The sequence below is a fragment of the Echeneis naucrates genome, chromosome 3, assembly GCF_900963305.1.
Source record: "Echeneis naucrates chromosome 3, fEcheNa1.1, whole genome shotgun sequence".
NCBI classification, from domain to species: Eukaryota; Metazoa; Chordata; class Actinopteri; order Carangiformes; family Echeneidae; genus Echeneis; species Echeneis naucrates.
The window spans coordinates 6,184,389-6,212,059 of record NC_042513.1 but is presented as its reverse complement, the minus strand read 5'-3'; the positions used below and the strand labels follow the sequence as shown (position 1 = coordinate 6,212,059).

The 27,671-nt window shown below is 39.5% G+C and overlaps 4 protein-coding genes across 6 annotated transcripts; 3 read left to right on the top strand and 1 right to left on the bottom strand.

Moving 5' to 3' along the window:
• Nucleotides 1-637: 637 nt before the first annotated feature.
• Nucleotides 638-5,725, top strand: afg2b (AAA ATPase AFG2B). Of its 2 annotated transcripts, none has more exons than XM_029498460.1 (11): nt 638-776; nt 1,648-2,266; nt 2,355-2,540; nt 3,395-3,679; nt 3,766-3,951; nt 4,083-4,241; nt 4,407-4,616; nt 4,752-4,979; nt 5,071-5,205; nt 5,282-5,407; nt 5,527-5,725. In XM_029498460.1, exons 2-11 carry the CDS (start codon nt 1,673-1,675, stop codon nt 5,662-5,664), a joined length of 2,247 nt encoding a protein of 748 aa, XP_029354320.1. In that variant the 5' UTR covers nt 638-776; nt 1,648-1,672; the 3' UTR covers nt 5,665-5,725. The 2 variants fall into 2 exon arrangements, with proteins under 2 accessions (XP_029354320.1, XP_029354321.1); XM_029498461.1 differs by having other exon boundaries at nt 638-784.
• Nucleotides 5,726-5,960: 235 nt separating this feature from the next.
• Nucleotides 5,961-7,082, top strand: coxfa4l3 (cytochrome c oxidase associated subunit FA4L3). The gene is made up of 5 exons (XM_029498622.1): nt 5,961-6,101; nt 6,206-6,264; nt 6,353-6,441; nt 6,563-6,623; nt 6,986-7,082. Exons 2-5 carry the CDS (start codon nt 6,226-6,228, stop codon nt 7,052-7,054), a joined length of 258 nt encoding a protein of 85 aa, XP_029354482.1. The 5' UTR covers nt 5,961-6,101; nt 6,206-6,225; the 3' UTR covers nt 7,055-7,082.
• Nucleotides 7,083-11,543: 4,461 nt separating this feature from the next.
• On the bottom strand, nt 11,544-18,109 carry slc30a4 (solute carrier family 30 member 4). 2 transcript variants are annotated; one of them, XM_029498302.1, is made up of 8 exons: nt 17,969-18,109; nt 17,158-17,676; nt 16,222-16,368; nt 15,065-15,218; nt 14,182-14,398; nt 13,620-13,725; nt 13,370-13,504; nt 11,544-12,812 (listed from the first exon to the last, which is right to left on the bottom strand). In XM_029498302.1, the coding sequence occupies exons 2-8, from the start codon at nt 17,555-17,557 to the stop codon at nt 12,658-12,660; spliced, it is 1,314 nt and encodes a 437-aa protein (XP_029354162.1). In that variant the 5' UTR covers nt 17,558-17,676; nt 17,969-18,109; the 3' UTR covers nt 11,544-12,657. The 2 variants fall into 2 exon arrangements, with proteins under 2 accessions (XP_029354162.1, XP_029354163.1); XM_029498303.1 differs by lacking the exon at nt 17,969-18,109 and adding an exon at nt 17,825-17,954.
• A 9-nt stretch (nt 18,110-18,118) lies between these two features.
• bloc1s6 (biogenesis of lysosomal organelles complex-1, subunit 6, pallidin) lies at nt 18,119-22,344 on the top strand. Its single transcript, XM_029498304.1, has 6 exons — nt 18,119-18,272; nt 18,480-18,580; nt 19,676-19,835; nt 20,397-20,484; nt 20,565-20,651; nt 20,779-22,344. Exons 2-6 carry the CDS (start codon nt 18,517-18,519, stop codon nt 20,896-20,898), a joined length of 519 nt encoding a protein of 172 aa, XP_029354164.1. The 5' UTR covers nt 18,119-18,272; nt 18,480-18,516; the 3' UTR covers nt 20,899-22,344.
• The last annotated feature ends 5,327 nt before the right edge of the window (nt 22,345-27,671 follow it).

The following is a 27,671-nucleotide window of genomic DNA, read 5'->3' as shown; positions in this document are numbered from 1 at the left end:
TATAATGCGTGTAAATTAAATTTAGGATTTTTTACAGGCAAAAGAGATATGCTGTGTTTGTCGTTGTTTTTAGTATGACTTGTTCGTACCTTTTGTATATATACTTGTGTACAATAAAGAGAATTACGTGAAAATCGCGTGTATATCCCTCGACCCTGATGGATAATCGGTAGAAAATGAATGAAAGTGAAACTTCTTTCTATTCAAATGCGTGTTTGCAGATCGTTTTCTATTCGCTCTGTATTTTTGTTGGCCTGACTTTACACTACACATTTGAAAGTTTGTGTGTCTTGCATTTGTAAATCTTGTTTTGTGCGAGTTGCAAACCATAAATTCCAATAAAAAGAGTCCGGTTTACAAAGAAAAAGTGGGCGTACCTTTTCTTCACGGCAGGTGGCGCTAATGCTCCTTAACGCGCCAAATAAACCAAAAGAAAACGGAGATGAACATTCTTTGACTCATAGCTGTAAGAAAAATATGTACTAATTTTTTGCATACCTTTAAGAAAATATATTTATTCCCCTTCATCATCTCTTCGCCTACACTCCAGTCCCGATGGGGGTGACAATGTACCTTCAAATAAGAAACCAATGAAGAAGAAGAAGAAGAAGAAACAGAAGAAGAAGAAGAAGAAGAAGAAGCAGCAGCACCTCTGGCTGCACCGTCTTGTTTTAGAGACACATGGATTTTGTAAACATGGGTCTCTGTTACTGTCATCTCCTCCTCCTGTCGTAATTATACTTCATCCACAGATCACTGACAACAGACTCCATCTGGTAAGTCGGTGTGTGACATTTTATCTGCTCATATTCTGCTAACGAAACTTTAGCTTGTAGCTTGGAGCCTGTTTGCTAGCTTAGTGCCTCATACTGACAGCACAGCTTCATCTGTTTGTTTGTCTGCACACACACTGATCAGTTACAATTTGTCAAAAGCGTGAATTATGATTTTTTTTTGTCATTTTCAAACAGATATATTTTTATTTAACTGCACAATAACCCTCGGGTTGAATGATTGTTCACATAAATAGACTGCATTGTAGTTTTATTTCCTTGAATTGCTGTACAATACGATATTTGCAACCAATTGTTGAAGATAAAAAGCTTTATAGGTGCCTGTGTGTGTTTTCTGTTACCTACCTTTGGGTCGATTGGTAATTTGTTGATTCATTATGGACTTACAGTCGAGATTTGATAATGATGATTGAAAATTTAACACTGTTGTTCTCCAAGCTCTGTTTCAAAACGTGCAATTTCAGATAGCATATTTACTTTAAGTAAATGCAGTTTTTAACCTCACGATTATCTTGTTCAACACCTCACACTGACACAACTCAACTGTCAAGCTAAATTTGCACTGTCAATCAAATCTTAGCCACATCTTAGCTCTTTTCTGCATGGACTAATACTGAAACAACAAACTACTGCCCAAGAAGCCTGCAGTAGGAAAGTTGCAGCTCAGAATCATTATCATAAGATGTCAAAATATTTAAAGACACCATACATGTGCGGATAGGATAGTTTGAAAAACAGAAAAGTATATTTAAAACCAAAAGATGTTGGTAGATATGAACCAAAATGATGAAAATGAAGGTTGACCTACTGAAGAACTAACTTATCAGCTTGCCTTTTTGTATTTTACCATCAGTGTGGTCGACAGCTGTTCATCATTGATGATGTCTCTGAAGCTGCTGTCAGTGGATCCATCAGACCGGGGCTCCCAGAGATGCAGGCTGGGTCCAGGCTTGATGTCCGCACTGGGTCTGAGTCTGGGTTCCCCTCTGCTGGTGTCTCTCCCTGGGGGAAACTGCCTGTGCATCGCCTGGCCCCGTGCTGACCTGGCAGAGGGTTTTCTGCAGATAGACCTGAAATGTTCCTCCCCCAGACTGATCACTCATCCTCCCACATACCTAGACCTGGACCCTGGCCAGCTCACACCTTTACCCTGCCTCAAACTGAAAGGTGTTAAGATAACTGTGGTGGTCCAGAGTGTGGATTTTAAGAAACATACAAATCCTCGTCTTGTTCATGAGCTTGTGAAAGATATGCTGAAAGGTGTACGTGTCCACATAAAGTATGTGGTTAACCTGGAGGATTTTGATACAGAAATTAGATACGTTGTTATTGAAAGCATCAACCTGGATTCTGCCAGTGCTGGATTTATCACCTCAAAAACTGCAGTAGAGATAGTTGGTATCCAAACAGTCCAGCATTACAAGAGTCAGCTGGAGGACCAGCACACGGTGTCACTGGGAGGTCTGGATGAGGTCAGCAAGTATTTACTTAAATGTCATGATTGATTTTTATTTTGTTCCAGCTATGTCACACCTACATTTGTTTCTTAATGTGTTTTAGGTGAGTGCATCTCTGAGAGAAATGCTACAGCTGCCCCTGCTCTATCCAGGCACCTTGAGCTCTCTGGGTGTGTCTTGTCCCAGAGGTGTCCTCCTTGTGGGACCTCCAGGTGTGGGAAAGACCCTGCTGGTTCGTAGAGTGGTGGGGGAAGTTGGAGCCAGTCTGGTGGTGGTCAGAGGGCCGGAGGTAAAAACATCTGTCCATTGTTATATTAAATATTTTCATTCACATTATGTGTAATTATGTTCTGGAGATTGTATTTATGGGTGCTGTTGCCCCACAATAAGAAGGCCATGGATTCAGTTCCCAGCCTGGGGCCTTTCTTTGCAGGCTTTGCATGTTGCCTTGTGCCTGTTTCCTCCCACCGTCCAAAGACATCATGTCTAGGTTAACTAGTCCATAAATTGTCCGTAGTTCTGCGTGTGAGTGGTTGTTGGTCTCTGTCTGTCTCTATGTGTTGTCCCTGTGATGGACTGGTGACCGGTCCAGGGTGACCCCACCCTCACTCAATATTAGCTGAGATTGACTCCAGTAAAAAAAAGTATTTTTTATTTTTATTTTCTCCATAGCATTAATGGATAATTTCTGTAAATCACATATTGAAATTTAAACCTTCCCTTCCTTCAAAATGCTGAAAATACTATTGAATGTTGTTTCATGTCAATAACTTAAATAACTCTAAATGAAGTGAAAGAAACCACCAGAATATCACACACAAGCGTACATGTTGTTATACAATTTTATATATGATTATAAATCACTGTTTTATTTAATCACATAACAGTAAATCATTATAATCTGACTAAATTCTGCTCATCAGAATCTGTTTTCTTTGAAAAATACTCTCACACACAAAATATAAAAAAAAAATTCCAAATCCAAAAATGCGACATAGGTTACAAAGACCTGTTACTACTACTTGAGCAGCTTTAAGCAAACAATATACAAATTCGACAACACTCTGCTAGTAACTCTCTTGTCTCCTGTGAAGTGTACTTGGGTGTATTATTATTAAAATTCATTGATATTAATAACTTCAGGTGGTGGGATCAAGGCCAGGTGAGAGTGAGGAGATGCTGCGGGCTGTGTTTGCGCAGGCTCGATGTGCAGCTGAAGAAGGTCCGTGTGTGCTCTTCTTAGATGAGCTGGACACACTTTGTCCGAGAAGGGTGGGCTCATCGGCACCGGAGAACCGCCTGGTCGCTCAGCTTCTCACACTGATGGATGGGATGGATCAGTCTGATCGCTTCCTTATCGTCGGAGCCACCAACCGGCCAGAGAGCTTAGATCCAGCGCTGCGCAGGCCTGGAAGATTTGACAGAGAGGTACAGAAGGTCAAATGCATAAATAGATCAACGAGGTTGAATGTAAATCTGTAATCTTTTATTTTTGTTTTGTTTTTTTTTTTTAGGTAATAATTGGAGCTCCCACTTTGCTGCAGAGAAGAGCTATCTTGTCAGTTCTGTGCGCGAGGATGCCTTTGTCTCCCAGTGTGGACATGGCAGACCTTGCACAGAGAACTACAGGCTATGTAGGAGCAGATCTCAGCGCCCTGTGCAGGGAGGCTGCCATGCAAGCTGTACAGGAAATCACAAAGGTAATCCAGCAACATACTATTAGCATCAAAACAAAATATATTATTACTTTCATATGGGTTGTATCCAGATCCAGAGTGTCGATATCTGTGCAGCTTTTTTTCTTGTGTTTCTTTGACATTGTTGTCTGCAGGGTTCAGGAAAACCGGTGGTTTGCATGAAACACTTCCAGGAGGCCCTGAAATTGGTGCGTCCCTCATGCCTGCGGAGTAGCCTGGGCAGGACGGAGCTCTCCCCAGTGTCCTGGGAGCAGATAGGAGGTCTGGAAGAGGTCAAACTCAAACTAAGACAGGTAAATTTGTAGCTGCACTTGGATTAAAGAAAAGAAAATGAGACCTTTTTATCTGAATATGTTTACTGATAACAAGCTGAAATGTTTCTGATGAATGCAAGTCATTGAATTGAATTGCTTTTTCTTTTTCCTCCATCTGTCCCACCTTGTGTGTGAATATCAAAGAGTATTGAGTGGCCTATGAAATACCCTGAAGCGTTTCTTCGCCTGGGCCTCAGTCGTCCCCGTGGTGTGCTGCTTTACGGGCCCCCGGGATGCGCAAAGACGACACTTGTCAGGGCTGCATCAACCTCTTCCCACTGTGCCTTCCTGTCTGTCAGTGGTGCTGACCTCTACTCTCCATATGTTGGAGACTCAGAGAAGGCTTTAGCACAGGTAGGTCTTTTCAAACCTTGTAATAAGATCTACAGCTGCTGTGTTTGTGTCCTCCTGTCTGTTTTTTTTTTTTTGTTTGTTTGTTTGTTTGTTTGTTTTTTTAATAAATACATATATGTGTTTGTCCACATGTAGCTGTTTCAGCAGGCCCGGGCATGTGCTCCCTGTATCCTGTTCCTTGATGAGATTGACTCTCTGATTGGCTCGCGGGCAAATAGCCATACATCCAACAGTGTACACACACGCCTCCTGTCTGTGCTCCTCAATGAGATGGATGGGGTTGGCCTGAAGACACTGGAGAGGAGAGGGGCAGAGAAGGTCCTCCAGGCAGAGGGAGTGGAGGAGAATCATGCACAGGACCAGGTCAGAAAAGTTTCTCACTTCTCCTTCATCACCTTAAACACATGATGAATAGATCTATTCAGTAAATATGTATTGATGCAAACTCTGACAGTTGGACTACCAGGAGGTATGCAACAAAGATGTGATGGTTGTAGCTGCAACAAACAGACCTGACTGCTTAGACAATGCCCTCCTCAGACCTGGTAGGCTGGACCACATCATCTATGTCCCGCCACCTGACCAGCAGGTAAATTATATTTCACACACATATATATAAAACATTTTGGTAGAAAAGTTGCAACTTTTTCATTTTCTGCGTCCAGGCTCGACTTGCTGTCCTGAGGGTGTGTACAAAGTCCATGCCTGTTGACGTGGATGTGTGTCTGGACGAGCTGGCAGCAAAGACAGAGCTTTACTCTGGAGCTGACTTGGAGAATCTTTGTAAAGAGGTAAATTACAACCAACACCCAACAGCCTCATTTTATTACATTAGGCTTTAGAAATACAGTATCCTACTTGTAAATGTTGATATAAGCAAGCAGATGAAACATGGCAATTTTTTTCCCAGGCTGCTCTATTGGCTCTACAAAAGGAGAACATGGAGGCCTCTACTGTGAAACAGACTTACTTTCTCCAGACCCTCACAAAAAAGAAGCCTTCTCTCACTCTAACGCAGATCTGCACATATCAAACACCACTTAGGTGACAAACCACATGCCCACATCCTCCTCACTGTTAGATTGCATTATAAGTTTAAATAAATTCTTTCCAACTCAATTATTGCTGTCTTGTATTTTTTTCTGTTGTTTCTTCTTCCTTTTTGTGTGTGTGTGTGTGTTTTTTGTTTTGTTTTTTTGTCAGTAACACGAAATGAATGGCCTGTTAAAGCTCTGTGTCCAATCATCTACCGTTCGCTGAGTCAGTTTTTAAATATGGCCACAAGAGGGTGTTGCGCACTCAAAATATAATGATCACCAGCAAAGTGAATCTGTTGAAATTTTGGTCTCCACTGACGCATCTCAGTGTAGGAAGCTCTGTAAGCGTACGTGCCTATTACCTCGTACCACCCTTCAATCGACCTACATCAGGCCAGCTCACAAGATGCTGCGCCAAGAGATGTGAAGGATTTCTTTGGACGAACAGGTGAGACCTGCCAATCACAACTGCCTCCTTCACTTTCTTATTTTACTTACTGAATACACTTCAAGTTTGATTGTTAAGTGGAATCATGATATATTTCTTTTTAGGTATTCAGGAAATTAAAAAAATGGGTGGATTTTTCCAAATGTTGAGGAAGCGAAAGGAGGTGAGTGTTGTGTGTGATCATTTAATATCCACGGCACAGTCTAAAATACACTTAATTATTATGATGTACTTCTGAATGTGTGTTCCAGCTAATTCCTCTGATAGGGTTCATGGCTTTTGCTGCAACAGGAGCCACCTCTGCTGCAACCTACTTCTTGTTTACCAAAACTGATATTATGTGAGTGTCACTTTACCTTTGTCTTTAATTTTGATAAAAGTATACTCTTTTAAACAAAAATATATTCGATTGCACTTAGAATTTTTTTAATGTTGTCATTCTTCAATCTCTCTGGTTTTAGTTTGAATAAGACAAGAAACCCAGAACCATGGGAGAGAATAGATCCATCAAAACCCCAAAAGGTAATATCCATTATCCATTATTTTATATATATATATATATATATATATATATATATATATATATATATATATATATATATATATATATATATATATATATATATGTACATCTATTGTAAATAAGATTGCATTTTCTATGACTTGGATGGTGGTTTATAAAATTTCAACAAGTCGAATCTTCCAGAGAGCTTCAATTTGCTGAGTCACTGAGAGAAATGTTATCATGATAGTACCAGCCTTTCAGTGTGCTCTGAGTGATGTTGTTTATGTTGCCACACATTGTGGCTGAATGGGAAACTAAATTGTTGTCATGCTTGCAAGGCACGTGAAGCCTAATTTTTATTTTTGGCATTTTACTGCAGCTCTTCACCATCTACCAGGAGTGGAAACCAGTAGAGGAGTTGGAGCTGGTGAAGCAGCTCACCAAGTAAAAAAAAAAAAAAAAAAAAAAAAAAAAAAGCCAGGAATCTGCTGGAAAGACCCAAAGTCTTGACTACCTGCCTGCACCCCCCCCCATCAGTCTAACAGAAACCTTTCTGCACAAACTAGGACGCTTTGACACTCAGTGTGCGGAAATGCTTCTGCTCCACTGGTGGGGTTTCACCCTGCCAAAGCCAAGGACACCCATCCACAGCTGTAGAGAACTATCCAGACGCAAACTGACTTAAGTGCTGCTTCTTTCTTTCTGTTATTACATCTAGAAAGCTATTTATGAGCTGCCTTCAAATGTCAAAGGGAAATTGGTGCACCAACCCATATGCCCGAATGGTCGAAGACACAAAATGTAACAGTAAATAATGCATTGAACAGTTTCAATCAATTATTCTTGTAAAACCACAGCTCTTCTTTGTTCTTAAAGGTGAAAGCATTTATAATGCTCCTGTCGTTATACTGATATTTTAGTATGCTCTTTGATATTGAGCTTATAGTCTCTCCTTAATTGGTAGATGTGCTGCATTGCCTCTTTTAATATAAATATACCACAAAGAATAAGAAAAGAGTAAGAGTGATGGTATTATGTATTTTTCAGATGTTTACTAAATCCAGTTAAAAGCCCAAAAGAAACAATGCCATAATTGTAGCAAAAGCAAGATAGGGTATATATTTTAATTAATTCAGTGTCTGCGTAGTGAGGACAGCAGTATAACAACAATAATAGTTCCTCATTCAGCTGTTGCTGTTTACCACGACACCAACAGCAACAATACTTGTTCCCGCACCTTTAAAAAAAACGGCTAATATTAATTTTGTCAGACCTGCCAGTGCTGTCCCTGTTATGATAAGTCAGAGCTCTGTTGTGAAAATGTAGGTATGCTTTGAATGACTTTGTTGATTTGAGCATAAGGTTTTTGAGCAATTTTGTCTGTAGTTCTGGATTAATTAAAAATATCTATCCTCATATTCCATTTTATTATTGATTCTTTTTTTTTTTTTATGACTGTGAAATGTTAGACAGGGCTTGATACTAAACCCTTAGCTTGTGTTTCAGGTTTGTTGAGAGTGAAGGAGTAAGTGCTGCTCTGTGGTGGTGTGTGTCCTGTATGCTCCAGGGTGAAGACTCTTCATCCTGTACAACACTGAATTGTTGCTTTGGACATCCTGTCTTGTGAACTTGATTGGGTTGCATGTTCAGCGGAGCCTTCCACTTCCTGTCTTTTGGTTTTGACCCATGTGTCATCCATATATCCGAACCAGCAGCTTGGTGGTGCTCCTCTGGAAGAGGTCAGGGCTCTGTTCTCTACCTCCACGTGGAAGTGTGCCACATTTGGAGGCACTGGTCATGCTTTTTTTTCAGTGGCGTTGGCACTGTTATTGTGTGTCTCTCCTTATCTTCTTGTAGGTAGGCAATGTTGTGGCTATTGTTATATCCCAGTCTTCCTTTCCTGGTAGAACAGGTTGGAACCTGTTCCAAAATGTAATCAACATGAATGTTTTCTGCAGACAGAAAAAATGGTAAGGTGTTGCAAGGACAGCAGTAAAGTAATTACTTGTAAGCAATCATCATCTTAGTTTACGACTGTGTGGACATTCATCCTTCCCATTGTGAGAGACAATCCTCTTAACTTCTGTCTCATATTTAAGCACTGGGAATGTTGGCTGCACCATGAATCTGTTTGGATTTCACATTAATAGTTAAACAATAGGCGTGACAGCACAAAGGGAGAGTCATGGGTATTATTTCCTGGTCTGGCTGAGCTGCTCTCATCAAAACCTCTTTGGTTTCACCTGTTTGCATATTAGCTGGTCTGCGCGCATTAGCGAGGGCTCATTTCCTTCCTTGCTGTGTGTCTATATTTTACTTATCTTGAATACTACATATGTGCTCATAAGATCTCATAGCTTTGCTTTTTCTTTTAGACTATGAAGCAAAGTGGAACTGAAAGGTTATTTGGGGAAACTATGATAGATAAGGAAGGAACCACTGTGCGTTTGTGCGCATGGCACTGGAATTTGTGTACGTGACTGGGTCACTGACATTGTTATACCACAGACCACGTGACTTACAAGTAAAGCAGGTACAAAGCATGAACAGTGAGCGATGGAATTGCCTTTGTGTTGTCAAATAAATAAATACACACAAAATTAGAGAAGAATTTATGAACACTTGATTTTCTCACAACTACTCTTCATTGCTCAAAATGCAAAAGAATGTTTGTTGTGGCTACACCATGCTACTAGAACAGTGTTTAACAAAATAGCCCAGGCACTTAAACAAATAAACTTTATTTTACTGAAAACACAATGATCAAAATTAGAGAACAACAATGACCGTAGCACGGAGAAAGATTATTGAAAGTAACATTTCTGAAGGTCACAACAGCCCACAATTATTAGTGTGCAGGCCCTTGTTTTGAAAGACTTCAGCACATCTGCAGCCACAGGGCATCACGAGTCTCTCACACTGCTCTGATGTGATTTGGGTCCGCTCTTTATTCCTGTCTCTTCCACAGCTCAGTCACTGTAGTGAGTTTCTTAGCCATAACTTTGTCACCAAGAATTTTCCAGAGGTTTTCGATTTGGTTTAGATCAGGACTCTGGGCCATTTCATGATTTCAATGTTTTCAGCTTCAAGTAACTTCTTCACCCGTTTTGCTGTGTGACAGGGGGCGGTGTCCTGCATGAACATTGCTGGCTGATTGGGTGACGAACGCAGGGGAGGAACTGCATGTTGTTGAAGAAGGTTCTGATCAAAATTTGCATTCACTCTGCCATTTAGCTATAGTAAAGACCTAACTCCTGCTGCAGAAAACATCCCCCAAAACCAAACCACGCCACTTCCTCCTCCACCTTTCACTGATTTCACTCACTTTGAGACACCTCCGTCTCTCCCCAGTCCGACGACAAACATAATGTTTCCCATCAGACCCAAATAAATTAAACTTGCTTTTCTCACTTAAGTGAACTTTGGACCACTTCTCCTCTGCCCACACAACATGCTCCTCAGCAAAGGTTAGTCTACCCTTTTGTTTCTTTCTGCTAATGAGAGGTTTGGTCACTGCAGAGTGGGCTTTCAGTGCAAATTCTGTTAAATGTGGAGACGCTGTATGACCAGACAGATCCTCACCCTGTTCGCCCTGTTCAGTGCTGCACTGAGCTGCAGTTTTGAACCGATTGCCTATTGAGATTCTCTACATTATCCTGTCCGCTCTTGCATTTGTCTTTTGTGAACAATCAGCTTTCTTGGGGGACTTGAATGAGTTTGTGATTTTGTAAAGATGCAATATTCTAGAAATCAGAGATTTTTGAATGACCAACTTCTCTTGCTATAACTGAGATGTTCCTCCCTTTGGCCTTCATCTGGACAACCTGCTGCCGAAGGGTTTCAGTCACGTTGGAACTCTCCATTTTGCAAAGTCAGTGCAAACTGGAAAGTTAGGCTGCCAGTTAAACAGGGTTTTTCAGATAATTAAGGAAATTATCACCAGTTGCCAGATTAGCGCCAGTAACTGGTTTGTTTGATCAGTGCTTCTTTTTTAGACTGTGCTTTAGAAGATATGTAACACATGAAATATGTTTCTAAACTTCTCTGTTACTCCTGTTTGAATAATTTCAAATAGGACTAAGCTGTGACCTTAAAATTTAGGAAATTGTAGCTTGCTCTCTAACTTTGATCTCCAGTGTATATATATATATATATATATTTATTTATGTGACGTTTGTCCATGAATGCTGTCTATTGCAAGCTCAGGCACTAGTGACGGAGTGGACACAGCATTTTAACATTTTATGGTGAGGCTGGGTAATCAGATAACTGCTGTAAACCTGTTAGCGCTGTAAGACAAACAGTGGTGACAAACAGTCCCTCTGCCTCAGTGCTTTATGTGAATCCACCTGTTGCTTGGAAACTGAGACACTCCCTGTTGACTCATGTGATAGCTTTGTATTTTTAATATTAACATTGTTTCATGTGACACAGTTGGTGGTTTAAAATTTTTAAAATGTGTGTTCCATTATATAAATCTACTTCAGTATTTTCTTTTCCCTTCAAAACCAACATAGTTGTTAAAAATATACCATTCAATGGTGACATGTTAAAAGACTAATCCACTGTTTTGTTTTTTCGCCTGATATTTATTCTTATTTTTTGCCATCAAACCTGAAAATACATGCAGTACTTCACCAACTATAAATAATTACATCAATTAACAAATCAGCTAAAGAATGTGGTTTTTATGCGCCTGTTCAAGGCTGGTTCAAAGTGGTACGTAAACGTAATTTAGAAAGATATATATGAAAGATATATATGCACTTGGATTGAGAGCTTCTCAGTTTTAGTAAAAGTGCCCCACCTAGAGGTAGAAACAGCATATCTACCACACCATGGCTTTCATTCACCAATACTGAACAAACCATCTCAAGACAAACAAAAGTTTAAATACTTTATTATAAACAAAAACAGTGATCCAGTTCCTGATTTCCCTTGATCCATATCAGAGACAAGGAAAGGTTTTTTTTTTTTTTTTTATACCCCCCATAGCCTCTCAACACTTACTGGAGAAACAACAATGAATACTCATTGGCCAATTTCAGTTCACAACACTGCAACTCTGAAATACTGAAGATTTCACAAACTTGTCTGCTTTTTTACATAGTCAATAAATGATACAAAAAAAAAGGTAGTGTATCGAGTCTAAGACTGAACCCAAATTGAAGTCAGTTCAAGCATCATTGCATTTACCATATTTCAAAGTCAAGCATACTTCTGTCGTCAGTTGCTTGCTCTGCACAAAGAATTAGGAGATGTGCTATTATAACATATCAGTGTCAAAATCGCAAGCTATTTTAATTGTTGGTCGGTCAATTCAGTCAATATAGATGACTTTATTAATAACTAAGGTTGTATGTTTTGCTTTTTTTTTTTTTTTTTTTTAAATCTGCATTGCAACAGATTTTCTCTGATGAAAGTTAAACATTAATAGTGCATATGATGTCATTGAAAATCTACTAAAGGGTCACAATGATAAAGACGGTTTTTTTGCCAGTGGTGAAGATTATAGCTTATACACACTGTGACTACAGCTATTATCAAATGACATGAGGTACCTTTTCATTTGGTGACATCCTTAGAGAAATAATAAATTCTTAGTATCTTGTCCTTGCATATAATAACAAAAAGTTAAATTTACATCTGATGACAAAACATCAGCTGTGACAAAACAAACAGTAAAATACAAAAAGGTCATCTGCTGGAATAGGCTTAAATGGTGAATCAATGTTGTCGTCAATCATTTTTTCATCAGCTCAGCTCAAGCATTCAACCTCCAGACCAAAGGCTTTGCAAGTATAAGTACAAACTGTCCCTGGAGGTTCTAATCAAAAATACTATTTGCTGTGGTTCAACTGACGGTCCTTTGGCACCAGTCTTTTTCCACTCACATGGTCTGATCATTTCGATCTAAACTGTGGCTCTTGCTATGGCATTGAGCTGTGACACTGATACAAAAATCCATCCAGTTCCCCTTTTTTACTAAGATGTCAGCTGTCTGGATCAATCAAATGCACAGTGAAAGTCAGTGCAATTAGGAGTCTCTTTTTAGGCGCTTGGCTGCTGGCAGTTTGCACAACTGCGCACTTGCCTCTGCCTGTGTGTCTGCACCTGCACTGTGCATCTGGTCAGGCCATAGGTGTGAAGCAACAAGTGGCGGGCCTTCGCTTGGACGTCCTCCCAGTTGTTGGCACTAGAGGGCACTGTAGACACAGAAAATGGGAGCATATACAGAGTAGATGAAACCAAGTGTGCCCAACAGTAATGTGCTTTGCTTTTCTCAGTATTGTCAAGGTCAGCAGCCAATAATTGTTTCTGCATTACACAACAAATGTAAAGGACGGATGTTAGGATTGTAACAACGACTGCAAATTTCTCCCATTTGCAGTGCAAATAAGTTAATATTCGCTCATTTGGCTGATAAATAAAGGTAAAATGCAGTTTTTGTATTTACATACCATATAATCTACATTTCACTAATAAAGTACTTTTACAACAAATCATTTTGATGTAAACAGTGAAAACTAAAAGTGCTTTTTGTCATTGCGCCAAACGTTCCTATTGGTGGAAAGGATTTGGCCAACAGGAATATTTTTTGTCGCAGACATGTCACAGACAGAAAACTAATGCATAAAAAATTTGACTGAGCCAACTGCATGCTTTGCATACAACAGTTTACACTATTTCACCAAATATCTTGGGTTGTCCTGGGTTGTCTACAGTTACAATACTGTAAAACATATTGTGATTTTATACTGACTGAGCTGGAGATGCACTAATGCTGCAGTCTTGTCCATGGTCAGCGCCCAGATGTTCAGCTCATCCACTGATTGGACATCCTCCAACTTCAGGAGGTCCTCTTTGATTTGATGAGAGTCTAGATGCCTTGGAACGCCTGAGAAGACAAGATGAAATAATTAACAAAAAACAAACAAACAACAGAATGAATTCACTCTCCACACTCTTAGTACTAAACAATGTAATCTGAGAGGATGAGGGCCAAGTCTTACCCTCCAGCACAATAAATAGTGTGTCTCGCATGATGCGGAAAGTAGTGAAGAGTACCAGAACAGAGAAAATATAGGTACAGATGGGGTCTGCCAACTTTAACTGCGGCTGTGAAGACACAGGGTTACATCACATCAACTGACACCAACATTTTTCCAACATCAATCATCATCATTTCAATCTGTTACAGATTAGGTCTCTGACAATATTTTGGTAAATAAAATACTCTCATATGACTGTGTTGGTAAATTCTATTTCATTTCCAAATAATGTCCCGAGAAGTTTCCTGGAACTCTCCATATAATTTGATATTAATTACCAGTAAAAAAGACCAGTTGGTACACAGCACTGAGGTCTGCATTCAGGAAGAGCAGGTTAACTACTCAACCAAAAAAATGCCAACAAACAGGCATAAAACTCATGAGGATTTCCAATTATAATGAAATCCAAGTAAATAGCTATATCACAACTTTTTCCTGTAATCAGAACCAAACTGCACAGTTTTCTAGAAAATCCTCTAGAAATTATTCAGAAAGGGCAGATTTATTGTAATTGTAAGGGTACCTTGAAGCGGATAATGTAGGCAGCTATGAGCACCCCGACGCTCTGGAGGAGATCTCCCAGAGCATGGATGAAGGCTGCTCTGACAGCCAGGCTGCCATGGGGCCTCTGCTGGTGACCTGACCCTGCTGACTGTGAACCTGAGGCAGACGCAGGGCCATGAGAATGACCGTGGCTGTGAGAGTGTAGGTGACCACCTTGGTTTAATAAGAAACCCATTCTGAAGACACAGTAAAACAGAGAAAGCGGGAGGAATTTAAGCAATTACAGTACATGGAATTTGTGTTTCGACTGACGTAGAAGCCGCAATCATTCTTTCTTCTACCGACATTGGTCAAACATTACACTCAGCATCTGCAACCTCAAGCTTTTTAATGCAGTTAAAAAGCACTTTGCACTGAACTGTTGTGTATTTTTGCTGACACTCCACACTCACAATAATATACATTCAGCTCTGTTGTGTTGCAACACTTCATTTGTTTGTCAAAGCCTCAGAGTTTAAAACGCCAACAAAGATACAGTGCAAATGTAAAAAAAATGTATAACAATAGTTTTTCTTTAACACTCTGTATTGATAAATTTATAAAGTATTGGACAAGTTATCTATTTCAAATGATTCAATGGTTTATGGATACAGTGCAAGAAAATCATCCATCACAGGTCCTTCCTTGCAACATTGTGTAATAGAAGGTCAAATTCTTTTGAATTTCCTCAACAATACAATATTAATTTATGGAAGCAGGACAAAGACAAAAGAGTGGCATAACACAACTTGCTTGTTTGTTTTTCTTTAGCGTATCTCCTTTCCTGTGAAACCTGAAAATCAGAAGAAAAAAAAAAAAAAGCATTTCTCAAAACAAATAATTGCATATGACCTTTGACTTACATGAGGTTGACAGCCACCCCCACTGCTGCAGTGATGAGCATGACATCGCCATCTATGTTAAACTCCTGGTGTACCGTCCTCTGAACCGCCTCATACAGTAGCAGGGCCGTCAGAATATAAATGAGCACCACACTGAGTACTGCCGATACCACCTCTGTGCAAGAAAGACACAATCAGTTGTACGATGAAGACACACTTATAACAAGAAATGCTGTGAGGCAAACACCTTTTCAAGACGGTGCACTGAACTCTGGCTGGCAGATTTTATAAAATAGCATAAATATAATCAATTCACTTGATTAAAGGATTCAGATAGTTTTTTTATTTACGATAACTTTCTTAATAAGTTGTTTAGCCTCACACAGGATGGAGTGTCAATGCTAAACACTGTTTCTGGAGATTATCACAAGTATGTATATTTAATATTTAGACCTGTTACACAGGGTTAGTCACCAGCGCTAAAAGCTTATTAGCTAATCCACAGCTGCACATCACAATAATATGCAAATAACTACTATGACCAGGTTTAACTGTAAGAATGCAACAGTCTAAATGTGTTGGCATTTGACCAGTAGAGATATTAAATTACATGAAATTCAAGAGTGGCCATGCTTTGTATACCAGCCACCTTCCAACATATAAAAAGAGACGTATAAAAATGTTTTTCAGTTTCTGAATGATCTGTGCTGTTCTTTGACTACCCAAACTTGTGATAAGACTCCCCACTGTAGAGGTTTCACTGCACCACGTTAAACATTTACAAAACTTTCTTCAGCAGTTCCGATTTTATGTCTTTGCTGACCTTAATCTATCTATTTGTTATAAATTATGTTTTTTACTAGGGTGAGGCAACTGAAGGACACAAACTAACAGTTTAATAAATCAGGACAGTTAGTATTCTCAGATACAAATGCTCATCTTCACCAAACACCAAATACTGTAATAGACAGGTTCCACTGCATCTGTACCAACAGATAACAGATTAAGTATATTATCTGTTATCTGATCAGCATTGAATACAGCTGACACCATATTTTCTTCTTTGGACACGATTCATCTGCATCAAAAACAAATATGCGTATGTCTCACATAAGGTGGAGTCATTGGGAAAAGGGTAAAGTGAAAACAAGGGCAAAAGCTTGTGAAATCAGAGATACCGAGACGATGCAGTCCAAAAGTGAATCTCTTGGTCGGTGGCTTGGTGGAGAGCCAGAGGGCCAGCAGGGAAAACAGAATGCCTACCACATCTGCTAGCATGTGCACAGCATCAGTCATAATGGCTAAGCTGTTTGACATGTAACCCCCTGTAGAAGAAAGAAAATTCTGTAAGACTGACATACACTTAGATGTATTTAAGCTATTTGCATAAACAGATTGAGAGATTAAAAAAAACAAGTTTAGCTGGGTGTGACTTCTTACAGAAATTTACTTACAGCAAAGTATTGGATGTTGTTGGGTTTCGAGGTAATACACTATGAACTAACACTCACCCCTTTGTAGCCATAGTTAAAGATTATTTGAAACACACATCAACATAAATAACTCAATGATATAAGCAGCCTAAAGAGGATGAAATCCCATTTAAATAGTGGTGACTGTCACAGACTTTCAGCAAAACTTTCACAGTAACTATGTTATAAGAGCCCACACACTCATATAGAAGAAACCCTGAATATTAATAGCAAATAATTATTTCAGTTTTGATAATGAAAATCATTGCTGGCCTCAGCCTTGTGTATTCTAATTGACTGATTACAATTTTGCTCAAGGTTTTCTAAATTTTAGTTACAAGAAATGGTTGCTGCTTGAAAAAACCCACCAGCAAAGCATATAAACACATGATCAGTGAAGATGATTTAGGCCTTAAAATGAGATTTTCAGAAATCATTTATTAGACCAGGGAAACAAGATGGAGAACCACTGATGATGTTTTTCTTCTGGTAAATCACATATGCCCCAGATGAAGAGCAAGCCTGGGGCTTTTACATTCTTCCTCAATGTTTGGAGGCCTCATAACGTTTGACACGATTATCTGACATCTCACAGACTAGTGGAAGATTTAATGAAGTATTTGTCGCTTTGCACTTGCTTACCTATGATTTCGCCAGTCATGAAAAGAAAATAGAGCAAAGCTGCAACGATGAGCTTCCTCATCACCCTCTTGTGCTTGATCCTCTCCCTCTTCTTGGTGCAGCTGTCACAGGGGTCCATGTTTAACCCCGGGCTGCCCAGACTGGAAGAGGAGTCGAGCATGGAGTCATCGTCATCATCCCCAGCGAGCACCGTGTTCACGGCCACCCCGTTGGACGGAGCTCCGGCAGAGTAGTCCGACATCTCTCCGGACACCACCACCTTCAGCTTGTTGAACTTGGGCGCCTCATCCTCCACCAGCTCGTCGGAGAAGTCAAAGGGCGCCGAGTCGCTCAGGTCCCATTCGTTCCTCTGCCTCCTGAAGGCGGACCGCACTTTGCCGAAGAGGTTCCCACCTGACATCTTTAACAATCACAAGGATCGAGGTACTAACGGGGCAGCTCTGTCTGCAGGATGATGCCTCCTGAGCTAACAATTCACATTCTTGTAGCCTGGTCCGCATTGACTTTCCATCGTCACATCTGGAACAACAACAAATAAAAAAAAAAATGACATTTGACATTTGACAATTGACAACACTAAGACCCCCATGTCACGCCAGTGCAGCTTAGTCATTTAAAAGGCGGATGTCCCTGTGAAGGTGATATGTTAAAGAAGAGGTCTTCTCACGAGTTAAACTTTGATCCTCTTCTAGCCAGATAAACAGTAACAAGCTAGCTGCTGTGGGTTAGCCCTCCTGTCATGTCACTTATGGATAAAAAACAAACGGTCCTCTGCTGTGAAAGCTGCTTCAGAAACACGAGCCGCACCCACCTACACATGTACAGGTCGGGCGTATTCACTTTTTGTTGTCTTAAAGTGTCTTGAAGTGATAATTCGTGGTGATTCCGGTAAACACCAGAGTCCAAACACCAAACTCCGGACACGGAAGACACACCAGCAAGTTCGGGGTCGTGCGCAGTCACGTGATAACGCAGGAGTCACATGACGTTCGCTCAGCCGTAGTAGCAAACCCCAAACTGTAGCTAAAGGAGGTTCCTCTTCTGTCTTTTGTCAACAAAACTCAAGTCGTCGCCTCGCCTGCGGGTTTAGTTTAGTCACATAGACACCAACGCAGGTAATGTGGCCTCTTATGACCGTTTATTATGCGTCTGGATGCTACTGCGGCTCGGACATTATACAGTAGCTAAGCTAAACTCTTGCTCAACGATTATGTGCTCAATGTTTTGACCATCTCTGAAGCGTTCAGCTGCTGTAACTGATCAAACTGTGATTACAAAAAAAAAAAACAACCCCATATGCCTTGGTTGGTTCCACTTTTCAGGTTATAAAAGCAGCCTGGGTCAACAGAGTCGCTGCAGATGGAGGTAAAGGGGATGGAAGATGAAGGAGCCTCGTCCCACTGTGAACGTGAACAGACTGAAGGTGTGTGTGTGTGTGTTTTTTGTTGTTGTTGTTTTTTTTTTTTTTTCAACTTGATCATTACCTGACCACATCTGTCTGATCTTTCCTGCCTTCACTCCAGAACAGATTGCATGAAAACAGCTGCCAACCTCCACTTTGTGCATCCTCAGTCACTCAGCTCAATGTAGTAGTTCATCTTACTACAGCCATAAGTATCATTTTATCAACGATAGTCACTTGACATGCAGCTATTTTAATACACAAATAATTGTGTTGTTTTGGGATTTTTTTTTTTTTTTTTTGTTTGTTTGTTTAAAAAATTGCAAATATTCATTTGATTTCAGTTTTTAAATGGCAGCCCTGTGGTGAGTTTAAACAACACCAATTCTCCTTGGTACACTTAAAGTTCTTCCAGGTATTTGGTAGGAAGGTTGTTCATAGCATCTTGTTACCACATTTCCAATCCTGCACTTCCCATCTTTGAACAGCTTTGGTTCTCTGCTATTAAGGGTTAAAATTAGAAGTAAAATTACAGGAATAGACAGTAATCCATATAATAGAATAACAGAAAATTAACACATTAAAGGCTTTATAAAATCAGTCACAGAAAGGTAATGAACAATGGTCAAAAGCGAATAAAGAAAAGGAATAGAGACATATAAATATAGATTTTCGTCAGGTTATATGATTAAGCAGTTATTTGATCAGTGAACACAATCTTTAGCAGCTCTATCCTGTGCATCAGGTTTGTCCTGAGCTGCAAAAATTAGATGCAAGATTCAAGATGTCCATTTTCTAGATTGCTGATGCAAAGATTCAGGGGATGTGTTTTAATATTAACAGTTTGCAGGACAATGTTTTTATAATTTATTGTCATTGCACTCACATTTGGATAAGAAATGCATAACATACCATACATTTTCCCACTCTTTAATCTCATTGCTGAGATTAAAGGATATAAAACATAGAGCACTTGAGTTCAGGGATTTCAGTAACAAGCTCTAGTTAGGATCAAAAGACCACCATCCCTCTAAAAGGCTGATAAATTGTTAAATTATTGCACTTTTGTTTCACTTTTCTAAACACTTTGTCCATTTATTCTTACACATTTGACAGATCAGCAGTCGGCAGAGCAGGAGTACCCCCACTTGGAGAGCTCAGCTATTTTCGACACTGTGTTAGTGGATAAGAAAGCAGTGGATAAACTCACAGAGGGATTACTCTCTCACTACCTACCAGATCTACAGAACTCTAAACAAGCACTTCAGGAGCTCACGTGAGTATATCCTTGGTTGGCTTCCCTTCAATTATTATGTTTCCATCTCGTGAGTTAGCAGCAGATACTTTACAGTGGTCTGTTTGTTGTGGCTATGACTAATTATTGTCTTGATCAATTATTTGGTCTATGAAATGTGATTAGCACATTAAAAGAAAATCCTCATTGTCTTGCAGTTGTCATTGACAAATGTTTACCATTCTTGTATGTAAAAAAGTTTGAAGGGATGGTCTTCTTGATCTCGATGAAAAACACCCGACCTTCTGTGAAGTAGTAGTACTAGTAGTAGTAATTTTCACGCTTCACATTAAGCAAACATTTTGGTGCACATACATACCACCATACACAAGATGAACAGATAATCATGTGCAGAGCTGAACTGGTCAGATGAGTTGAGCAGTTTTGCTGCTCTGTTTTTATGCTGGTGATTTCACTAACAACATGCCGGTGGAGGCATGCATGTGGATGGTGGTCTGTACCTTATCTGCCTGTTGACTCTAGGTGTGGGATACCATTTTGATTTTTTTTGTTTTGTTTTGTTTGTTTGTTTTCCTTACCCAGGCAAAATCAGCTGATATTGTTGGACACGCTGGACCAAGAGGTCACCAAGTTCAGAGAATGTAATGCCTTACTTGACCTCAATTCACTGGTATGTGTGACTGTTTCAGATTCTAATCTCCTTTACACCAGATAGCAGGAATGATTTCTAAGTCATTTTGTCGTCTTTAGTTTACAGAGGCAAAGCTTTACCACACTAAACTGGTAAACATAAGGAAAGAGATGATTTTGCTCCACGAAAAGACATCTAAACTAAAGGTATTCAACCAAGACAGGAGGGTTGTGCTTGAATTTGTTGAGCTCATGGTCTAAAACCGATTGTTGGATGGATACAAATGAAAGAATGTACTTGACTGGCTGATTGTTGAATGTTGGTGTCTCTCAGAAAAGAGTTCTGAAGCTACAGCAACAGAAACAGAAGGAGGCATTGGAGAAGGAGCAGCGGCGCGAGAAGGAGCTGGAGAGAGAGAGGCAGCTCATTGCCAAACCTGCTAAAAGAACATAGGACCCCGGAGTACTGTGTCCGCTGTTTTACAGGTCTTTTGCATGTTTTAGCCTATTTATTACGTATCAACTGTACATCACGTAGCTGCTGGCCATTTTCCAAAGCACGGCTATTTTAGATTATTTATGTTTGTTGCCTTTATTGACACACTACAGTTGACATTTAACCAGGAACAGAGCAGGACATGAGATGCGGCAAACATTTGAATGTGTTTCATTGAAATTACATGAAGGTTTCTCTTGAAACCTTCTTGATACATTTAACCTGTAACGCTGTCTTCTTTTGTTTTTGTCCACCATAAATCATTGTTGCACGGTGATGCGGTTAATAGTGATGATGATGAATCTGACAAGTTTGTTCCTAAGTGTGACGCAATACCGCAATTTAGACAATAAGAGTAGATACTTTTATTGCTTTTTGCAACTCATCCCAAGCAGGTTCAGTGCAGGTCGTTTCAATTGCAATTGTGAAATTAGAAATGGACTTGAGTTCAAGTTTAATAACTGTTACATTAAACATTTTCTTAAAACTGAGCTTCTGGACAGCGACATGCTATAAGAAATGATACAAAGTGGTTAAAATAGGACTAATATTGGGTTTAAGCATATTTTGTTGTGGTCTCAAATTGTATTACAGAAAACACTGTAAATGTCTTTGAGAGTTGTTATCTGGATTCCTCCTATTTCTTCACTTTAAAGCAGCCATAAGTGCTTTGGGACATGGTTCATTTAACGGACAGTGTATGTGATTCTTAGTAAACAGGCTAAAACCTGCAAGAAAAACCCAATCATTTTATTTCTGAGATTGCCAAGCTCACCAAAAACCAAAGACATGGACTTGATTATAAAATGCTGGCTCTTCCCATTGTCAACTGCTGATGCCACAAACTCTAGCACTTTGCTGACGGTGGAACAACAAACTTTTGACACTTTTGCAGTCATCAGACAGTGACCAGGAGGAGAATCTGTGCATTTGCTGTCTCATGTCAGTGTTAATATATGTTGTTCCCGGGCTTCTTGCCCTGTTAAGCTTGAATGTTATAAAACAGGTATGTTATTTGAAATCATAATTTGTCTGCACTGAATTTGACTGTATTTCTGGGCTCCAGCTAATATGATGATGATAATATGCACCAGACTTTACCCCCACCATACACAGCACCTGTAAATTTGTGTAAGAGCCGTTTCAAGAAGCCTTTTTGCATTACCATGCCTGGAACCCCACTGTTTGTACTATTAATAATAAAAGCAATACAATCTTCTAGTACAGTATCCATCAACGCTGCGCACTATGTGTGACGGTGAGTAGTTGGTCTTCTTGTCACAGCTGCATACATCTAAGTTATAATGTAACAGAAATTAATGTGAGTTTTGAACACCTACATCTTCATGGTTATTGTATTATATCTTATCATAGTAAACTGTATTAAACATTCTAGTCCACCAGGTGTCAGCAGAGGTCCAACACTTCGTCTGAAATGGTTTCAGCTCCAGACCTGCAGAACTTTTTTTACACCAGCTGATTACTGAAGCCAGCAAGGTGGGGGGTCTCCTATTAGTGAGTTCACCCCAGTTACATCTTTGTGTAATCTTGTGTTTTGCAAGTTTATCTCCCATGCAATGCAATCAAACATCTAGGATGTAAAGTGGAATGTGATGAATCTCAATGTGTTTTTGTTTGCTTGTTTGCTTGTTTGTTTACATCCCTCTGCTCGCATTTGAAGCCAGGTGAAGTGAATTTGCTGCTATAAGAGCACCAAGACTAATGATAGTTTACAGACTCTTGTCCTTTTTGTTTCCAAATTCAGCCTCAGTCTTTCTGCCATAAACCCTAAATTGTCAGTGAATTGGTAAACACAAGGCAGATGTTTTGCACAGACATTGTCTTTTTTTTTTTTCACCTCCAAATCATTTTATACACTATTGTCACATACTGTTGGTATAAAATTACATTCCTCTGTTTCCCAACACAACCACGCATCTGTCTCACCCCCCTCCATTTCACATAAATCTCTAATTTTATACTCACTACTACAGCAGGAAATGCAGTCAAAACCAGCACGGCTTGGTTGACCCCACCCAGTCCTGCCAAGAGAGGAAACTACACCACAGTGTGGCCATGGAGGGGTCCAGACTGAGAGAGAGGGGCAACCTGATTCCACACTGATGAAAACAAGGCAACACAGGGAAAACCACATTCTGAATATAGTTCTCAGTACCTTTCCTTTTTGTTTGCCTTTTCTTTTCGAAACACAGTGGCTCCACATATGAATGGCTTTTCCAACAGTGACTGACTGTGGTTCATTTTTCTGAAACTGGGTCAGTGGTGTCACTTTATGTTCAGGTTTGTGATATATATAAGCTGGAGAGGGGCTCAGCAGAGTCAAAAAGCATTGTTGATTAATTTATGAACATGAAGCAGATCCCATAGGAAATAATTAGATCAAATCTAATTGTGGTTATTGTCACAGAGAGGATCAGGCTGCCGTTGAAAATACAATCTAAATTATAAGTTAAACAAGGTCAAAGGAAACTGAGACTATAAAATAACAAGTGAATCCACACAATACATAAAAATTGGCAATTCTCAATTTGTTTATTTTCTCTCTCTTTGTCTCTTTGTAATATTTTGCCAATTTAATTAGCTAATACTAATTGAATGGTGTTTAGTGCCAGATGGCGGGGGCACAAAAGGCTTCAGAGGTACACAGCTCAGAGAAGTAGTGGTTTCCAAGGCTGGGCCCTGCTCCTCTAAGTGTGGGGTTTTAACTTGTCTCCGTTTTTATAAATCTGGCTGTTGGGGAAAACACAACCCCTACCTCACCAAAGCCACAAGTGAGTCACCGAGCAGCGCAGGAGATGATGCTGGAGTGGGCGGCCTTCCTGTCTAAGTAAACATTGATTCAGTCCAGTGAGGAGTGGGAGGCTGCGGTCTACATGAAGCTGGCAGCACCAGGCCTCTCCCAGACTCATAACAGGATACAGTCCTTGGGGCCCACATTAATGATGGCTGCATAATGTTATGTCCATCAGGTTTTACTATCTGCTCCGCATGGTGGCACGCTGAGTACCATGTGGAGATTTGCACCAACAGTTCTGGAAAAAATATCAGTAAATATGTAACATAGAGCACTCTGTCACTAAAGTGACAGTGGATGAGGTTGGATGAGGGTGGATGAGGGTGGATGCTTTCCCTTCTCAACCATGTCTTATATAACTCTGCATACGCAAGTCTGTGTGGAGGACATTAGTAATTATGTTTCTCTCTGACTCAACAGAACAGATATTTAAACACAACAGTTTACTATGTAACCATCACAACTTTTCAAAACAATAATTATAAATCTCACTTATATTTGAACCTGACACATGGAAGTAACAGAATGAAATAACTCAAGACCACTTTGGAATGTTTTTGTGGCTGTTTTACTTCAGTTGTGTTAGTTTTTTTATGCAATCCCTCCTGTACATTTCATTTTTGATCCATGACAGCCATTAACAGCTGTTTGTTGTACTGTTTTTTATGAACAAAACTATCGTTTTATTAAAGAACACAAGCAAATCTGCCTTTCGTTTTTCTCTCCTTTTTGGACCAATCAGCTACAACAGACTCAACACTCAACACCTTCACTACCCCGGACAGATCTCAAACTATTTCACCTCAGTATGCAAATGTTTATGTTACATAATTCATACATAATTTCAAATTAGGAATATTGCAATGATTGTTTTTACTAATTTAAGTGATATCTAGTGTTATCAGAAATTACCTGATAGCAGTCGATGTGGACCAGCCTGCTGCAGAGTCGATGTTTTTTTTTAGTTTGCAGAACAGAAATTTGATTCATTTAGGAATAAACAGCATAGAATGTAGTCATGGAAGAAGTATTCAACAGAGAACATTTTAATTACCAATGTATTTTGCTATAGCATTTTCTTTTTGCTTAGTGTTTGAATTTGATTGTTTTTAATACCAATCTGTCTAATAGAAGTTCTAGTTGTGATAAGTGGCCACAAAACACTTATTTTAAACCAGATATAGTATAATATAATATAATTAATCATAAGTTTAAAAAGGGTATTTTATTAAAGCAATTACATTTTTTTCCACCTAGGGACAACAGATTCCAAATAATTATAATAAATGGGTGAAAAGGTCTGAAATGTGGTTGGGCGTGTGCTGACTATAATGAATATCCTCTGATCTAAACACAAACTGTAAGCAATAAACGTGTTGAAACTATATCTTGACACAACACCTGTCTCCAAGGAGAAATGCAAAGGTAAATTAGTTAAAGTTTTTTTTATTATTATTATTATTATTTTGGGCACCGCCACATTAAAATGTAAAAATTAGGTAAGAAAGAAAATCCTTCATATTAGCAGTCCGCCCTTCATACTGCACTTTGGCATTGTGTATTTATAACCACATTTTTTCAGAAGAACTTTTTATATCTATATGGCCTAATAGTGATTATTCATTCATAAATTATAGCTATTATACAGACTTTGGAAGCTCTTCATGTTACAAAACACTGACGTGCTTGTGCTGCTTTATCTCAGTGAAAGCACTGTATCTAAATATTATTTATACATATAGACTACCAGTCAAAAGCTTGGACACACCTTCCTGTTCACTGAAATAAGAAAGTGTGTCCAAACCTTTGATTGGGAGTGTATATGTTAATATGTTAGTGTCACTTTTACAGAAGTAAACACATAACCTGCCCTGCACCACCACTGCACCCAAACACCAGCAATGAAATGTGTGAAATTCAAATGTCTAATGCTATGAAAGGGTTACAGAGAGTCTTGTTGTGTCTGCACTGTGGTGTAATTTATCCTGCAGCCAATTTCTTTCAGCGTAAACACAGACAGAGTGGGTGAACCGCAGCTGGCGAGAAACTGTTTTCGTGTCCCAGCCCCACAGGTGCAGCCTTAGCCCTGCTTAGCTCACTGCCATGCTGGCTCTGGAGGGTCGTATTTTCAACACAATTCCTTACAAAATCCCCAATCATCACCTTGTGCATTACAGCGCAAATAGCTGGTTTCACTGGCTCCTCTTAGACTGTAGTAAAAGTGGTAAATATGGAAACAACTGTCGGCAGGAAGAGAGGCTTTGAAGAGCAGCCTACTTGTGGTGGAGGGAAAGAATGATCTGATTAAATGACTGTGCCTCTTGCTGGTTCTTTTCATTTGTTGGGTAAAATAAGGAAAATGGAAGAACTATTTCAAAGGACAAAAAAAGAAATAGTTCTCAGATAGTCACCCCTGCTGCCAGGATCGTTAGTGGTTGTGTGTCCGTGTCTGGGCCGACCTGTGTGTGTGAGGTGGAGATGTGAGGATCCAAACCTTAACTGTAAAGAGTTAGAGGGAAGATTTACAGTGTTTATACACTCTATTTAAGTCAACCACAGCAGACTGTTGCTTCCTCTGACTTTTTGGATGCACTGTGGAGAGGTGAGCAGGAGACGGGTGCAGCGCAAACACACATAATCCCATACAGACAGAAAAGAAAGCAGACACACACTTGCACACATACATAAACAAGATCCAGTGAGAGCCAGTTTTGGTGACCCTGCATGGTGGTTGGTGTGGTTTAGACAACTGCCGGGTTTGTTGCAGTTAAGAGGCAGCATGGGTGTCAGAGAATGTTGTCTTTATCACCACAATGCTTGGCGTTCATGATGCATTGAATATGAGCGCATGAAGTCCATTGGTGCCCCGCAGCTTTAGCTTATTGTTTTCATTTATTTCACTGTCCCTGATTAGCCCATCACATTGTGTGTAAAGTAAGAAAGATCAGAGAAAAATAACATGTAAAGCCATGTCTTCATTTTTTTTCTCAAGGAGAGGCCTTTTCAGCAGTCATCAGTGTTATATAACTTATTTGCTTACCTGCCAGTCAAGTCCAGACTAGATATGTGCATTTCAAGCTTGAAGTATAACAAAGTTTTAAAAAGTATGTGAAGGTGCACATGCAAGGCATAAATATGGAAAAAAATAAAAGCCCCATTTCTCATATTAAGTAAAAACATGATATTTCCGAGTGCCAATGAGAACAAGGCAAACAGTAATAGCCCCCTTTATAAAGAAGGTACAATCGTCATATTAACTATTGGATTTTTATTGATTAATTGATTATTACAAAATCATAGCCCATCCCTGGTCCAGACTGGACTGACCAGTTTGCATTCTGTGAAGTGACACCCATTTTAATATGAGTTGGTTCCCCCTTGAGGAGATTTATCTCACACTTCTCAAAATGATTTTAACAGTCAAGCATTTTATTGGTTAGTTTTAAAAGGCACATATGATGTTGTTTGCAAACTCTCACTTCCACAAAAAATGTTTTGACTGTCAGACAATTCCCAAGATAGGACTGTAACAAGTTCTCTCACCCACACTTGAGACTCTGACATGTCAATAACTATCCAGTCTGTCTGGAACCCATTAGAGCTGTTTTGTGGACTGTGAATAATAGAACTTGTGTTCTTTTGGTCAGACCATCACTCATCCTGCATGTAGTCTAACATCAACAATTCATGAATGAGAAGTGGAAAAAGTGACTGTTAAGAGGAAATTACAAAAGATCCAAAAATATCATACTTGGGTGAAAAAGAATGTTACAAGCTTGAAAATGTAACAGAATCTAAATGTATATATTTACAAAAACATATGAAAATTACATCTTACTATAATGGATAGTGCATATCACTGGAACCTCTCTCATGCAGAACTACTGTTCAGAGAAAGGACTTCTCAATGCAGGCC

Coding starts and splice junctions, on each gene's coding strand:
- slc30a4 (XM_029498302.1), bottom strand. CDS start 17,557: ATGTCAGGTGGGAACCTCTTCGGCAAAGTGCGGTCCGCCTTCAGGAGG. Junction 16,369..17,157: donor CATGACTGGCGAAATCATAG/GTAAGCAAGTGC, acceptor TTTCTTCTACAG/GGGGTTACATGTCAAACAGC. Junction 14,399..15,064: donor GGGGTGGCTGTCAACCTCAT/GTAAGTCAAAGG, acceptor CTGTGTCTTCAG/AATGGGTTTCTTATTAAACC.
- coxfa4l3 (XM_029498622.1), top strand. CDS start 6,226: ATGGGTGGATTTTTCCAAATGTTGAGGAAGCGAAAGGAG. Junction 6,265..6,352: donor TGTTGAGGAAGCGAAAGGAG/GTGAGTGTTGTG, acceptor TGTGTGTTCCAG/CTAATTCCTCTGATAGGGTT. Junction 6,442..6,562: donor TTTACCAAAACTGATATTAT/GTGAGTGTCACT, acceptor CTCTGGTTTTAG/TTTGAATAAGACAAGAAACC.
- bloc1s6 (XM_029498304.1), top strand. CDS start 18,517: ATGGAGGTAAAGGGGATGGAAGATGAAGGAGCCTCGTCCCACTGTGAA. Junction 18,581..19,675: donor TGAACGTGAACAGACTGAAG/GTGTGTGTGTGT, acceptor CACATTTGACAG/ATCAGCAGTCGGCAGAGCAG. Junction 20,652..20,778: donor AAAAGACATCTAAACTAAAG/GTATTCAACCAA, acceptor GGTGTCTCTCAG/AAAAGAGTTCTGAAGCTACA.
- afg2b (XM_029498460.1), top strand. CDS start 1,673: ATGATGTCTCTGAAGCTGCTGTCAGTGGATCCATCAGACCGGGGCTCC. Junction 2,541..3,394: donor TGGTGGTCAGAGGGCCGGAG/GTAAAAACATCT, acceptor TAATAACTTCAG/GTGGTGGGATCAAGGCCAGG. Junction 3,680..3,765: donor CTGGAAGATTTGACAGAGAG/GTACAGAAGGTC, acceptor TTTTTTTTTTAG/GTAATAATTGGAGCTCCCAC.